This window comes from Physeter macrocephalus, chromosome 3 (assembly GCF_002837175.3).
Source record: "Physeter macrocephalus isolate SW-GA chromosome 3, ASM283717v5, whole genome shotgun sequence".
NCBI classification, from domain to species: Eukaryota; Metazoa; Chordata; class Mammalia; order Artiodactyla; family Physeteridae; genus Physeter; species Physeter macrocephalus.
The window spans coordinates 4,577,290-4,593,908 of record NC_041216.1 but is presented as its reverse complement, the minus strand read 5'-3'; the positions used below and the strand labels follow the sequence as shown (position 1 = coordinate 4,593,908).

Here is a 16,619-nt window from a genome sequence, read left to right as displayed (position 1 = left end):
GTTTTCCTCTAAGAGTTTTATAGTGTCTGGTCTTACATGTAAGTCTTTAATCCATTTGGAGTTTATTTTTGTGTATGGTGTTAGGTAGTGTTCTAATTTCATTTTTTTACATGTAGCCCTCCACTTTTCCCAGCAGCACTTATTGAAGGGGCTGTCTTTTCTCCATTGTATGTTCTTGCCTCCTTTGTTGTAAATCAGGTCACTATATGTGTGTGGGTTTATCTCTGGGCTTTCTATCCTGTACCATTGATCTATATGTTTTTGTGCCAGTACCATACTGTCTTGATTACTGTAGCTTTGAAGTGTAGTTTGAAGTCAGGGAGCCTGATTCCTCCAGCTCTGTTTTTCTTTCTCAAGATTGCTTTGGCTTTTCAGGGTCTTTTGTGTTTGCATATGAATTGTAAAATTTTTTGTTCTAATTCTGTGAAGAATGCCATTGGTAGTTTGATAGGGATTGCATTGACTCTGTAGATTGCTTTGTGTGGTATAGTCATTTTCACAATATTGATTCTTCCAATCCAAGAACATGGTATATTTCTCCATCTGTTTATGTCATCTTTGATTTCCTTCATCAGTGTTTTATAGTTTTCTGAGTACAGATCTTTTGCCTCCTTAGGTAGGTTTATTCCTCGGTATTTTATTCTTTTTGTTGGAGGGTGAATGGAATTGTTTCCTTAATTTCTCATTTTTAGTGTATAGGAATCCAAGAGATTTCTGTGCGTTAATTTTGTATCCTCTAACCTTAACAAATTCATTGATTAGTTCTAGTAGTTTTCTGACCGAATTAATTATTAGTGTGACTTTTGCCAAAAGGTGGTTTTCTAATTTTGTCATTCCTTTTACATTTAAAATTTTCCATTCTATCAAAAGGGAAGAGCTTGCCTCTCCCCCCACCCCCCGCCCCGTTCCCTCCTTTCTTCCTTTGTTATGTCAGTATGGACTTATGGATTCTTATTTTAATTCAGTGGTTTGTATAATAATTTGCTACTGTCTTTATTTTGATGTTCAAAATTTCCCAAATTTAGCCATTGGGAGCCCCTTCAGGCTGGGTCCTATGTCATTTTAACATGCCCTCATCATTCTTTGAGTGCTTTCTTATTTCTCAATAAAACAGGATATTCTGGGTTCCTCTTGCCTTTACCAGCCCCAACCCTAGAATCAGCATCTTTCCTAGAAGTCTTGCTTCCTTTAGGTTCCTTTACTTAGAAACCAAGATAAGGTGCTGAGTGTGCTCATTTTTAATGGGGTGTCCACTTCTAGGCCTGCTCAGCAGATAGAGCATACAAGTGGTCACAAATTCATATATATCTTGTTTCCATCCAGTTCCAAACCAATACCTCAGGGCCTATTCTGTTCTTTCCTTTTTCCATATATGTAACTCCCCCGAGACTGAAAAACCTCCTTCACATTATCCACAGTAAATTTATTCATTGCTCAGTTCTGACATGTACAGATAAATGGTTTCAGAACTGCTAACTCATAGTATTACAAAAAGCAAACCTACTAACTAGAGTTTAATGTAATTCTTTTTGTGTTTATCCTGAAGGTATGTCTATAGTCAATTCTGTGTTCAGAAGTTACTTGTCTGTATTCTTTCCCCAGCTCCCCCTGCATTGCTGTTTCCTAGTTGATTCCATCATTCTCCTGTATATGGCATTTGGTTTGTTTCCAATATTTTGCTATTATGAACAAGGACTTCTTTTTAACTTCTTTGTTCAATTCTGTCTCTGTGTTTGTTGTGTGTCTTGTTCCTGACAGCACACCCAGGAGGATTTGCAGCAACTGAGGTCAGACTTGGATGCTGTTTCCACGAAATGCAGCAGCTTTCTCCATCAGTCCCCATCTGGTTCGAGTGTCCCAACTCTGCGCTCAGAACTCAGTCTGCTGGTGGAGAAAATGGAGCATGTGTATGGTCTCTCCACTGTCTATTTGAACAAGTGAGTGAGCTGAGAATTTGGGTCCAGAGGGCAATGTTTTCCATTCAGATGAAAAAAAAAGTGCCTGGAATGTTTCATGAACAATTCAGGGAGAGTGAACCCATAAAAAGAGCTTGTACCCATAAAAAGAGACCTTGGCTTTAGTTTCAAGTAACATGGAGTGTGTTCCTTTGGTCTGCAATGAACAAATGCCAGGAGTACAGAAGGGGAGTTGATTTACAGTTTTAGGACTACTTTGAACCTCATTTCTGATTGATTAGATACCTCTTCTGAAAAAGAAAAAGGGACCCTAAAGAAAGAAAATTTTTCATCTAAACTAAATACTAGGCTTTGAGTGTCTTCCCTCTACCCACCCATCCCTACCCATGACCTTGAGAAGCAAGATCTTAGAGTCTTCATAGTATTGAGTGGATTTCTGGCCTCATGCCTTTTTTCCCATGAGACCACCGTGTGTGTGTGTGTGTGTGTGTGTGTGTGTGTGTGTGTGTGTGTATGTTTGTGTGTGTCCCAGTGCCACCCAGAACTTCATTTTTAATTGGCTTAAATTGGCAGCACTACACCATGCTTTCTTGTTTTTATGAAACCCTGCCATTATTTAGTAATGGCGAAGTTGATCTTTTTTAAAAATTAATTAATTAATTAATTAATTAATTAATTAATTTAGGGCTGCATTGGGTCTTCATTGCTGCACACGGGCTTTCTCTAGTTGTGGCCAGAGGGGGCTACTTTAAGTTGTGGAGTGCCGGCTTCTCACTGCGGTGGCTTCTCTTGTTGTGGAGCACGGTCTCTAGGCGCGGGCTTCAGTAGTTGTGGCGTGTGGGCTCAGTAGTTGTGGCTCGCGGGCTCTAGAGCGCAGGCTCAGTAGTTGTGGTGCACAGGCTTAGTTGTTCCGCAGCATGTGGGATCTTCCTGGACCAGGGCTCAAACCCGTGTCCCCTGCGTTTGCAGGTGGATTCTTAACCACTGTGCCACCAAGGAAGCCTGCGAAGTTGATTTTGACAGTTACGTTTGGTGAATCTCTCTGTAGCACTCCAGGTCTGTAGCTCAGCTCTTAAAATGTGTGTGTTAATGGAAGTGATTTTATCCTCACAGGCTAAAGACAATCAATATTATAGTGCGTAGCATCCAGGATGCTGAACTCTTAGTCAAAGGTTATGAAATCAAGCTGAGTCAAGAAGAAGCAGTACCAGCAGATCTCTCAACTCTGGAGTCCCATCGGTCTACGTTACAGGTTGGTTGTTCTCAGTTCTTAGGTTGACGTGACATATCCATTGCTTGGGGTTAGCAGAGAAATGCAGTTTTGGATGGCATGACACTGATTTAAGTTTGCATTTGGCGCGGGCTTCAGTAGTTGTGGCGTGTGGGCTCAGTAGTTGTGGCTCGCGGGCTCTAGAGCGCAGGCTCAGTAGTTGTGGTGCACAGGCTTAGTTGTTCCGCAGCATGTGGGATCTTCCTGGACCAGGGCTCAAACCCGTGTCCCCTGCGTTTGCAGGTGGATTCTTAACCACTGTGCCACCAAGGAAGCCTGCGAAGTTGATTTTGACAGTTACGTTTGGTGAATCTCTCTGTAGCACTCCAGGTCTGTAGCTCAGCTCTTAAAATGTGTGTGTTAATGGAAGTGATTTTATCCTCACAGGCTAAAGACAATCAATATTATAGTGCGTAGCATCCAGGATGCTGAACTCTTAGTCAAAGGTTATGAAATCAAGCTGAGTCAAGAAGAAGCAGTACCAGCAGATCTCTCAACTCTGGAGTCCCATCGGTCTACGTTACAGGTTGGTTGTTCTCAGTTCTTAGGTTGACGTGACATATCCATTGCTTGGGGTTAGCAGAGAAATGCAGTTTTGGATGGCATGACACTGATTTAAGTTTGCATTTGAATTAGGCAGAATATCATACTTAATATCTTTTGATGCGGGTCCAAAGAAGAAAGGATTGACAAATATGTCTAGCTAGAAAGGGGAGATAAAGGACTATGCTTCTCTATTTATTTCTTCCTATTTCTCCCCAATAAAGTCATAGTTTAATTGGATATAATCAGTGGTTGTGCTATAAGTTTGTAAATCACTTAGCTGTTATCTCCTTTGATTCTCACAAGCAACTCTGTGAGGTAGATAGAGAAGGGATTTTTATCTCTATTTACATATAGAATACCAAGATTCAGATTGGCTAAGTGACTTATCATGGTTTCATAGCTTATAGGCGGTAGAGCCAGGTTTTGGACACAAGTTCTCTGCACATTTTCTGTACTCTGCTGGCTGACCAGTTTGCATGAGGACTGTGGAGGCATTTCCGGCACAAACAGTATAGAGTCTAGGTTCCGAATCACAGATGTAATATGGAGCTGGCTGTAGACAACGTCCTTGTTTTTTACCTTAGTCTGAGTCCTTTTTTAACATGGAATATATTTAACCTGTTGCTGTGCTTGTGTTTTTATAGCACTGGCTTAGTGATGCGAAGGACAAGAATTCAGTGTTTTCAGTCCTGGATGAGGAAATTGCGAAGGCCAAGGTGGTGGCAGAGCAGCTGAGTCGTCTGACCCCAGAGCGAAACCTGGATTTGGAACGCTATCAGGAGAAGGGCTCCCAGCTGCAGGAGCGTTGGCACCGGGTCATTGCCCAGCTCGAGACCCGGTAAGTGGCGGCCCCACCCTTTTCTTCTCTTAGGATTCAGGAACCAGGTTTTAAACAAAAATAGAGTTATTTCTGTGTATGCTTGTTTAAAGGCAGGAATTGATAGGGAGGGGTAGAAATTAAGTGACAGTATACCTTCTGGACAACATAAGTGACAGGAGGTTGGGACCACCAACCCCAAAGCAGTCCTGAGGCTTGCTTTTGGAGCGCAGTGATGGTCCTATTAGCAGTGCCTCTCCTGTGTCCCTGGTCTTAACCCGTTTAAGCCATGATGACAGTGGTGTCTTAGAATATAGACTGGAAAGGTGACTTCATGATCTTTTCTCAAGGACAAACCCTGAGTTCTCGCTCTTGTTTTACTAGCTTTGAATCTTTTTTTTTTTTTTTTTTTTTTTTGGCCGTGCTGCACGGCATGTGGGATCTTAGTTCCCCGACCAGGGATCGAACCTGCGTCCCCTTACAGTGGAAGTGCAGTCTCAACCACTGCCATGCCGGCGAAGACCCTAGCTTTGAATCTTAATATGAGTTATTATTCATAGTGGGGCTTTGTAGAATTTCTTGCTTCCTTTTCATTTGCTGATTTAGTGGTTTTTATCTGTTATTTGAGGTCCTGCTTTTGATGACTGATTTGAGTAGCAAAGATAGGAAACTACCTATCTGAGGCTAGACTAGTTAGGAAAATATATAGGAAGAGGGGTTATAGAGACTCAAATAAGCTTGGATTGATTCTCTATAATTGAATTACTATCCCAAGGCTAGTTAGACTAAGAAAAGTGGTATAGGAAGCTGTTACTGGAATTAACAGTCAATAACTACTATTTTTTACCCACTCCACCCCTACTTTTCTCCCCAAGAAATTACAGTGATTCATAAATCATAGCTGGAGTACTCTGACAGGTACTCCGTCATCAGGAGACAAAAGTGTACAGACAGTACTACCTTATTGGCAACGTGGTAATCCTTGGCAACATAGGTGAAAAATTTGACAAGGATTATCATGGGATACCAGGCCCCAAAGCTGATTCCAGGCCTAGCAGGGTACGACTGGCTTCTATTCACTTTTCACCCCATAGGGTAGTTGGTAAATGTATAGCTCCCACTCAGTGCTGCGTTGCTCTTTCCTCAAAATAAAGATGTATCCTCTGTGGTTAAGCCCAACTGGGCTTGGAGGGAATTGCTTCATTTACTTAATTGTATTTATACCAAGATATCTGATAGCAGTTTCCCTTTGCTTCTGCAGCCAGTCTGAGCTAGAAAGTATCCAGGAAGTTCTGGGAGATTACCGAGCCTGCCATGGAACTCTCATCAAATGGATTGAGGAAACCACTGCCCAGCAGGAAATGATGAAGCCAGGCCAGGCTGAGGACAGCAGAGTGCTCTCTGAGCAGCTCAGCCAGCAGACGGTGGGTGTGGCCATAGCCGAGTGGAAGTTGCATGGGGGAAGCTAGCTCATCATAAAGAAGATGATATGCTAGCAGTTAGCTTCCCTCCAATGTTAAGACATTCTGAGCTCCTTCTGAAAAGGGTTCAAGCAGGATGGTCTCTAGGTGCTGGTTTTGCATTTAGGCCAGGTAACCTGTAAGGCCCCTACCAGTCCTGAGTTTCTGTGAGTATATATTGAAAGCACTAGATGGGCAGAGTAGAATTATCTTGCTTTATTTAGTTTCTTGATATTACATTTTGTTTTGCTAGGATTAGTATATAGGGGAATGAAAACCCAGGGAAAGCTATGAGTGGAAGAAAATTATTTCATTCAAAGCGGTTTTTATTTGTTGGTATTTTGGGTTTTTTTTTTTTTTGGCTCCCTCACTCATTATGAGAACTTGAGCAAATTACTTAGTCTCTTAGTATTCTACTTTCCTTAACAATAAAACGGACATAGTCCATTATTTGTTCAACTGCCCTCATGAGGTTTTTGTAGTTAGGATTAAATGAAATGATACATGTAAAATACTTGAACAATGGTTTTCAAAGTGTGGACAACCAGAGTAGCAGCATCAGCATCACTTGGGAACATGTTAGACATGCGAGTTCTCAAACCTGAACCCAAATCTATCGAATCAGAAACTCTGGAGGTGGAACCCAGCAATCTATGCTTTATCCAGTGTTCTAGGTGATTCTGATGCAGCTAAGGTTTGAAAACCACTGCTTTAGAACATGGTAAATGCTCAGCCGTTTCAGTGATGATAATGACAATGATAAGGTTGTGATATTTTGGTTCCCAGGAGCTGTTTGCAGAAATTGAGAGAAATCAGACAAAACTGGACCAGTGTCAAAAATTTTCCCAGCAATACTCCACTATTGTAAAGGTAATGCTACCATACCCCAGAAGGAACGTAAATTGTCTCCAGCTTAGGAAGATCTGCATGTCGCTATAGGTTTTGGTTTTGGACAAGTAAGCAGAGCTCTTCTGCTCCATCCTTAGGTTAATGCAGATGTGTGCTTCTCATGGCCACATATTTGGGGATGCTCAGAGAGGTACCAGACATCAGCTGAGATTGGAGGAGTCTCCATTTGGATGACCCACAGGCCTCTTAAACTTACCATGTGAAAAACAGAATGTTTGGGTTTTCTTCTCCAATATGCTTCTCACTATCTTGCATATCTCAGGAAATAGTGTCACCATTTTCCTAGTTGCTGAGGCAAAAAAACCCCCAAGAGTCATCCTTAACTCTTCTCTTTACCTTAAACTTTATGTTTAACAACAGTCTGGGAACAAGTTGGCTTCATCTTCCAGTATGTCCCGGATCTGACTACCCATCACTGCCCCTCCCTCCCCCATTTTCCTGGTTCACATCTAAGGGAAGACTCTTCCATAGCTTACTCCAGTACTCTGCGCTGCTCTCTTGCTTCTACTCCTGCCCCCACAAGCTATTTTCCCACACAGTAGCCAGACTCACTTTTTTTTTTTTTTTGCGGTACGCGGGCCTCTCACCGCCGTGGCCTCTCCCATCGCGGAGCACAGGCTCCGGACGCGCAGGCTCAGTAGCCATGGCTCACGGGCCCAGCCGCTCCGCGGCATGTGGGATCTTCCCGGACCGGGGCACGAACCCGTGTCCCCTGCATCGGCAGGTGGACTCTCAACCCCTGCGCCACCAGGGAAGCCCCAGACTCACTTTTTAAGAACATACCACACGTCACAGAACCTCAGACACCATCGATTATAAGCCACATTACCCAAAAGGGAGAAACTCCACCAATTATGCACATCTCAAGTAAGACATTGCAAATTTTAGAGATACTAAAATGTGAGGGAAATGTGTACCTTACCATAGCTGAAACATGATAGATTAGATCCTGTCACTCTTCTGCTCAGAACTGTCTCATGGCTTCATATCATACTTGTACTAAAATTTTAAATCCTTTTGTGGTTTATGAGGCTAAGCAAGATCTGGCTCCCCACTCCCTATTTCTCTGATAAGGTCTTTAAAAAAAAATGACCTGAGATTCTCGTATATTTATTTGTTTAACATGTGCCTTCCCACGAGAATGTAAGTTCAAGGGGAGAAAGGTTTTTTCTGACTTGTCTCCCACTATGCGTGTAGCACTCAGAACAATGACAAGCACATAATAAGTGCTCAACAAATAGTTTTTAAAATGAATACATTTCTTCAGTTAATAACAGAAGACTTGGTGTCACAAAGAATTGAGTTCACATCCTAGCTTCACCATTTTCTAGGCTTAAGACTTTGAGCAAACACTTAGCCCCTCCGAGTTTCTGTTGCTGTATCTACAAAATGTGAACAGTAACCTCACTTGTGATTGCAAAGTGTTTGCAAAGATTAAATGGGATAATTTATACCTAGGACAATGCCTCAAACTTAAAATACATTCAGTAAATGGTAGCACGTGATTTTATTATTATTAATATTTTATTGTTACTACTGCTATTTTTTTTAATAGACTGCTTACGGAACTCATTCAGTATTTTCCTCCTGTCTTGAATTTTCAAAGTTGACAACAGAAAGCAAGACATTCTAGACAAAAGGAACTGCATAATCAAAGGCACGGAGGAATAAAATCCAATGATTATATGAGGAAATAGCAAATTCTAGCAATTCTGGTATAGCTAGAAGGTGTACTTTACATGAGAAACAGTGCTTGTGGAAAATGAGAGGGGAGATTGGGGCCAACCTTTGAAAGGCCCTGTTAACTTCCTTTGTCTTTACCATCTGTTCTTTTTTTTTAATAAGAAAGAGCTTAACGGTTTCTATGGCCTGGGCAGCCTGAGCAAGAAGAGTGGCATCAGATAAAGCTGAACATGTAGACTGAGGGCTGGCTGGGGCTCACAGACATTTGGATTTTATTCTAAGAGCATAGAGGAGTCAGCCAAGAAGTAAAATAGTAAGAAGTTAAGATAAATAATCTGAATAACATTTTATTTTTTCATTTTTTAATTTTTTAGATTTCTTTTAAAAAAAATTTTATTTATGTATTTATTTATTTTTTAAACAGCAGGTTCTTATTAGTTATCCATTTTATACATATTAGTGTATACATGTCAATCCCAATCTACCATCTCTTCTTGCTCCTCAAAACATGGTCTGTGAGCCAAGAGCATCGACATCACCTGGTAACTAGTCAGAAATGCAGAATCTTCAGCCTGCTGAATCAGGATCTTCATTTTAACAGGATCCCCAGGTGAATGTTGATATTTGAGAAGATCTTCTCTAGGTCACTGAGAACTTTCAAACAGAGGAACGAAGTGGTCACCTTTTTGACTTAGAAAAGTTATGCTAGCAGCAGGACAGAAAATAAATTGGAGGTGAGACTCTAAGCAGGAGAGTAAGAGGCTATTGCACTGTCATGTGAGCTATGAAGAGGGCCTGGACCAGGGCAGCACTCTCAGGATTGCAGAGGAAGTGACAAGATAGCATGGTGACACGAGAAGAGCGTTGGTTTAGGGACGGAAGACAGATTCCAATCCTGACTGTGTTGCTCACCCACTGAGTTAATTAGGGAAGCTCACTTCCTGTCTCCTGGCCTTAGTTGCCCCATGTGTGAGATGAAAGGATGGGGTCAGCACACAACAAATTGCAAATTTAGGAGCAGCAAACTGTGACCCACAGGCTAAATCCAGCCTGCACACCTATTTTATATGGCCCATGAGAAATGCCTATAAAAAATCAGAAGAAGAATTATACCTCCCGACATATGAAAATTATATGAACTTTAGCTTTCAGTGTCTCTAAGTCATGTTTTATCATAAGACAGCCATGCTCTTTCATTTACTTACTTTCTATGGCTGCTTTCACTTGCAGTGGCAGAGGTGAGTAGCCATGACTGAGACAGTACCACTTTCAGGAAAAGTTTGCTAACCTCTGTTCTAAAGGATCGTCAAAATGCCTTTAACCATTGAAATGCTGTGATGCTACTGCATGACAGTGTGAGCTATAAGCCCTGTGTAAACGTAGTTCAATGTCTTCTTCCCCCAGGACTATGAATTGCAACTGATGACATACAAGGCCTTTGTGGAATCACAGCAGAAATCCCCGGGCAAGCGCCGTCGCATGCCTTCCTCTTCAGATGCCATCACACAAGAGGTGAAAGGGTGGGGCAAGGACGTGTGCCGCTGTCCTCCCTCAAGGAAAGATTCGCTCATCGAGGCCTTACAGTTTGATTACTGTCGAGCGTGTGACTTCATGAAAACTTCCTCTTGTTGTCAACTATTTAAATTGACTTTTCTGGCAGATAACTTATCTGAATTGTTTTTTTTTTTTTGAACCGTAGTTCATGGACTTAAGGACTCGCTACACAGCATTGGTGACCTTAACAACTCAGCACGTGAAATACATCAGTGATGCACTCCGGCGGCTGGAGGAGGAGGAGGTGAGGGCAACTGGGTCCTAAATCATCTTGAAAGTAGAATGAAAAATCTTGAACCTCACCTATCAAGATTTAAAATGCACACACAGCCGATGTCCATTGTTCACAGTAGTCATGTTCTGTGCAGTCACTGTGCACACTGCACCAGCAAATTCTTTTATTTTTTTTAACATCTTTATTGGAGTATAATTGCTTTACGCAGAGTGTCTTGTCATCACCAACTTTTTTTTTAACATCTTTATTGGAGTAAAATTGCTTTACAATGTTGTGTTAGTTTCTGCTGTATAACAAAGTGAATCAGCTATATGTATACATATATCCCCATATCCCCTCCCTCTTGCGTCTCCCTCCCACCCTCCCTATCCCACCCCTTTAGGTGGTCACAAAGCACCGAGCTGATCTCCCTTGTACCAGCAAATTCTGAATTCATGCATCCAGGGGAACACAGGGTTAGGTTCCTGCCAGCTTCTGGTCACATCACAACATTTTTGTCAACGGATAATGCACAACCTGGTTTTATGTGTGTTTTTCTTTAAAAACACATTTAAAAATATATCTTACTGATTCAGTAACGTTGAACTCATGGCCGAGAGCAATATAACTCAAACCTGAACAAAGCTTATTAAGCGCATTTTCTCCATAAGGCACATCACAGCCTTCTAGTGAATAATGAAGACTGACTGTCTTGTGTCTGACACTCCCACTTCCAAGTATATTACAGAAACATTATAAGCATGAAGAAAGGGATATGAACAAAGGTCCTTAATAAAGCATAATTTGTTAAAGGGAAATAGTGGAAATATCCAAATTCCATATGATGGGATGCTATGCAGCTGTTAAAAATAATGAAATAGATTTAAATGAACCAACAAGGAAAGATATTTATATTTTTTGAGGGAAAAAAGCAAGTTGAAATACTATGTATAATTATGATTTCAGTAATAACAAAACTGTGTGTACCACAAAGGGACAATATGGGCATACAAACAAGTTTAGAAATATATATACCAAATTCCTGGGGAAATGAGATTAAAGGAACCTATATTATGAATTTCAGATTGTTTGAATTTGTTATAATGAGTATGCAGTCTTTTTGTAATTATGAAGATCTTCTATGTCTTTGCAAAATATGTTTCCACATATTCAATAACACTTATAAAAGAAATGCTGTTGGAAACATTAACCCATGCCAACTTTTGCCCATGTAAATTAGCAAAAGACTTCCTTTCTGTCAGTACCTACCTCATTTAATCTCTGTAGATGTCCATATCTTCATCTGTAAATCTAAGAATTATGAACATAGGTAAGATGCTATATGTGAAGGGCTTTTTAATTAATTAATTTTATTTTATTTATTTTGGCTGTGTTGGGTCTTTGTTGCTGTGCGTGGACTTTCTCTAGTTGCAGCGAGCGGGGGCTGCTCTTCATTGTGGTGTGCAGGCTTCTCAATGCGGTGGCATCTCTTGTTGCAGAGCACGGGCTCTAGGCGCACGGGCTTCAGTAACTGTGGCTCGTGGGCTTAGTTGCTCCATGGCATGTGGGATCTTCCCAGACCAGGGCTTGAACCCACATCCCCTGCATTGGCATGTGGATTCTTAACCACTGCGCCACCAGGGAAGCCTGTGAAGGGGCTCTTTAAAATCAGTAAATAAGTATTGACTGCCCATCACATATGAAAACAGCATGCTTTTTTAGAAAAGTGCTAACCTAGATATAATGAATTTAGCTATTAGTATCACCCAGGCGCTGGTGAGCAATGCTGTAGGCTGGGTAAATTATATTTAACTTGGGGTTATTTTAGGTATGATTTAGGTAACATTCATGTCTTTGTTTTAGGAACTCTGAATCAGGCCGGTGTAGTAAGACATTGACCAAGATACTAATTTTCTATTTCCTCTTCTAGAAAGTGGTAGAAGAAGAAAAACAGGAACATGTGGAGAAGGTTAAAGAGCTTTTGGGCTGGGTGTCTACCCTAGCAAAGAATACACAAAGCAAAGTTACCTCATCCCAGACCAAAGAATCAACAGATATTGAAAAAGCTATTTTAGAACAGCAGGTGAGTAGAAGGTCCATCTGTCACTTCCTGGGTAGCATAATATGTGATTACTCATTAGGTGGAATAATATGTCACATATGGGCCACCCAGGAACGATTATGATCTCAATAAGTGTTAACTTTAACTTCCAGGACTTAAAGAAACTTAAGACGTCCTCTTATTTGTACTTCTGCTTTCTAGATCACTGTATATAGTGGTAATAATCATCTTACCTAAGCTAAGTTTTTCCCTAGGATTTTATTTTAAGTTATTTCAAATGATTTTTTTTTTTTTTGCGATATGCGGGCCTCTCACTGTTGTGGCTTCTCCCTTTGTGGAGCACAGGCTCCGGACGCTCAGGTTCAGCGGCCATGGCTCACGGGCCCAGCCGCTCCGCGGCATGTGGGATCCTCCCGGACCAGGGCATGAACCTGTGTCCCCTGCATCGGCAGGCGGACTCTCAACCACTGCGCCACCAGGGAAGCCCTCAAATGATTTTTGGTTCTTTAATATCTTGGGTTCTGAAACTTTTTTCTTCTACTGCATAGATTCTGACAGAGGAGCTAACAACCAAGAGGGAACAAGTCTCTGAGGCCATTAAAACTTCACAGATCTTCTTGGCCAAGCATGGTCATAAGTGAGTATTAAATGAGAGATTACAGCACATCTGGGGGAACTGGATCTACCTGGCTAAAACTTCAGGTCATGATCAGAATTTGGGCTGGAGAATTCAGGGTGGCAAGAGCCAGATTATGAAGAGCCTTGTAGTTCATCCTGAGGAGTCTGCATTCTACCTGTTGGCTATGGGAAAAGATTTTAAACATGATTGGACTTTGTTGATAAAGGTTTCTAGAACTGTTTTATAGAGAATGGATAGACATGGGGCAAGAGTAGAGGCCTGAGAGACCAGTTAAGAGGCTGTTCTGATAATATAGGCAAGAAACGATGAGAGATGGAGAGGGGACAAAGATTCAAAAGGTAGTATGGATAATGAACTTACAGGGTTTGGTGACCAATGAAAATTATCAGATATAACTCCCAGGTTTCTGGCTTAGGCCACTGGATATTTGGTGATGCTGCTAACCAAGACAGAGAATACAGGAGAAAGTATGGGTTGAGGAAGAAGGAGGCAGCTATAGTTTCAGACATTATGAATGTGAAGAACCCACAGGACATCCAAGGGTAAACTTCCAGTATGTATTTGGAAGTACCTGATACATTATTTATGCCTTATGTAGTTCCATGAAAGTTGTCCAGTGGGCAGTTTTATGTGTAAATTTAGAATTAATGAGAGACATTTGAAGTGACAGAGATTTGAGTCGTCAGCATAGAAGAAATCATGACTGGATTAGCTTACAAGGGTTCAAGGGCTTCTCGGCCTATAAAGGAAGCCTTAGAGAAGTAAGAGGAAATTATGAGTGATACCTTAGAACCCAAGAGAGAACAGGGCTTCAAAAAGAAGGGAGTGGTAAAAGTCAAGAAAAGTTAAGACTGACACATGGCTATTAAATTTGGCAAGTTGGAAGCTTCTGGTGACTCTGGTGAAAAGCTGGGGGATGATGTCTGATTTAGAGTAATGGGGAGCGCGTGAGGCGTGGAAGGTAGTGATAATGAAATTAGACTACTCTTCCAAGGAGCTTGGCCATGGGAAAGGAGAGAAATAATACAGCAAATACTTAGAGCAGAATTTATGATCAAGAAAAGGTTTTATTTTGTTAAAAGATCGGGGAGACTTAACTGTGTTTATGGACTGAGTCTCAAGGACCGAAAGGGAGAGAGAAATTGAAGTCATAGGAGAGGGGTTGCAAAGGATGTAGGAGAGGATAAAATTTATCCATGGGTAGAAAGTACAACCTTAAACAGGAGTTGAGACACCTTTTCCTCTGAGGTCTGAGGAAAAGGAGATTAGAAAAGGTATGGATACAGATAAATGTGCCAGAAGTGAAGTCAGAAAGTGAGAGAATTAGTGCCCAGTGGTCTGTATTTTCTCTTTGAAATAGGGAGAGAGGTTGTTTGCTGCAAGTTAGAGTGGGAGCCTCCAAGAGGATTGTCAGGAAGCACGGAAGTCCAGTGGAGGTTAGAAACCAGGAAGACCTCTTCTGTTGATACATGGTTTTGGAATCCCCCCACTAGATAGACTTAGGCTGCATGTGGGAACAGAGAAGTCCAGGGGTTTGGTTGATCTGGGACTGGAGTCTTGTTAGTGAGGAGAGAGTGCAAAGATAATAGGGACTAATTGAGATGGTGGCCTGTGGGTCTGGACTCCAAAGAGAAGAAACTGAAGATAATAGAGAGGACTGATGGATTAAGAGAGGTGGAGGAGTCAAGGAAGGTTTGGTAAATCTCAGTAAGCTGATGGATGCTTGTAAGATGAATCACAGGATTCAGTCTCAAAAACACAATGTAGAATGAGAAAAGGAATTCAAGATAGTGATAACTTCTGGGGAGAGAGGGATAGGAACAGTGTTGGTGACAGATACACATGGGACTTTAATTCTATCAGTAATGTCTTATGTCTAAGAAAGGGATCTGAAGAAAATTTGGTAAAATACTACAATAAAATTTGGTAAAGTTGGATAGTTGGGTAATGAGTAAATGAGAATATATTTTATTCTTCTCTTTTGTCTCTTTAAGATATTTTGTTTTTAAAAGAGAAGAGGTGTAGGAGTAAAGAAGGAAAACTAGCCAGGTAGGATTATAATCAGAAGTTACAATCCGATAGTTTTTTTTTTGATAAATTTATTTATTTTTATTTATTTATTTTTGGCTGTGTTGGGTCTTCGTTTCTGTGCGAGGGCTTTCTCTAGCTGTGGCAAGCGGGGGCCACTTTTCATCGCAGTGCGCGGGCCTCTCACTATCGCGGCCTCTCTTGTTGTGGAGCACAGGCTCCAGACACGCAGGCTCAGAAGTGTGGCTCGTGGTCCCAGCTGCCCCGTGGCATGTGGAATCTTCCCAGACCAGGTCGCGAACCCGTGTCCCCTTCATTGACAGGCAGATTCTCAACCACTGCGCCACCAGGGAAGCCCCGATAGTAGATTCTTGAAGTTTAAAATTTCAGAAGTGGACGGTCCTTGCACACAGGGGAACAAGGTCTTGAGGAAAGGAGTGCTTGGTGTGCTGCCGCCATTTCTTCCACCTTCAGTTTCTGTGCCTTTCGCAGGGCTTCTGACAGCGCTACGTTGGGACAAAGCATCCAGAGGTTCACAACCTCTGTGATCCATTAGGAGCCACTATGAGGAGGGTCCAGGGAAGAATTTACCATTTTCAGTGGAAAACAAATGGCGGTTACTAGCTATGATGACTTTGTACTTTGGGTCTGACTTGCTACACCTTTCTATATAGTAAGGCACCAACTGCTTAAAAAATAATCCATGAGACAGATACGAAGAGGAGAATTTTAAGATGTGCAGTCTCTTTGGAAAAAGGATCAAACTCTTGAACTCAGCATCCTAGATATGTTTGTAAATAAATCCCTGGCATAAATCCTTAAAAAAATAAAATTTCAGCAGTGGAATAATTTTAGATGATGGTAGCATCCAAGTTTGCCATGTGTGGGTGGGGCTGAAGTGGTGTGGAGCACATTTGGATTGAGAAGGTCGCAGGACTACGAGCCTCGGGTGTTAGATAATTGGTGACATGAGCATTGACATAACCAAGAATCATGACTTGGTTTGAGATAGACAGGAAAACTGTGAGCTGGATGCCAAAGTGTTCAGTGAGTATGGAAGAGTGACCAGATGATCCATCATGAACAGTGATGAAGAAGAATACTATCCAAGGTGGAGAGGTCATTTTGAAGCAATAGAGGAGAGTTTGGGGAAAGGTTTTTCTCTAAAAGAGCTTTCATGCTTCATCTTCCAGGCTCTCGGAAAAAGAGAAAGAAGAGATATCTGAGCAATTGAATGCCCTGCATAAGGCTTACCATGACCTTTGTGATGGTTCAGCGAACCAGCTTCAGCAGCTTCAGAGCCAGCTGGCCCAGCAGACAGAACAAAAGGTACTTTTAGTTTTCTCTCCAAATGTTGGAAGGGTACCTTTTGAATGGTATAAAGGCAGCTTTGCTGATTGGGAGTCATGATCACTAGCTTTCCATGACCAGTGTCACTTAATTTTTAACCTCACTGTAGCAGCCATGTGTCTCGTGTTTCTTTACTGGGGTTCCACGATGTGTTGGTCAGTCAAAAATCA

General features: G+C 41.6%; 1 protein-coding gene and 1 pseudogene across 9 annotated transcripts in view; both read left to right on the top strand.

The window, feature by feature from the left end:
- MACF1 (microtubule actin crosslinking factor 1) overlaps positions 1–16,619 on the top strand; it is a 246,318-nt gene that overhangs the window by 96,337 nt on the left and 133,362 nt on the right. For 7 of the 9 annotated variants that reach the window (XM_055082826.1, XM_055082836.1, XM_055082829.1 and 4 more), the window contains exons 1-7: positions 5,816–5,973; positions 6,796–6,879; positions 10,006–10,113; positions 10,301–10,399; positions 12,300–12,452; positions 12,980–13,068; positions 16,293–16,428. In XM_055082826.1, coding sequence (XP_054938801.1) covers positions 5,911–5,973; positions 6,796–6,879; positions 10,006–10,113; positions 10,301–10,399; positions 12,300–12,452; positions 12,980–13,068; positions 16,293–16,428 — 732 coding nt within the window. In that variant the 5' untranslated portion in view covers positions 5,816–5,910. Of the gene's footprint in view, positions 1–1,758; positions 1,938–3,029; positions 3,169–3,563; positions 3,713–4,376; positions 4,571–5,810; positions 5,974–6,795; positions 6,880–10,005; positions 10,114–10,300; positions 10,400–12,299; positions 12,453–12,979; positions 13,069–16,292; positions 16,429–16,619 lie in introns of those variants that run through there. The other 2 variants (XM_055082837.1, XM_055082833.1) reach the window with 2 other exon arrangements.
- On the top strand, positions 13,447–15,895 carry LOC112065293 (cytochrome c oxidase subunit 7C, mitochondrial-like; annotated as a pseudogene).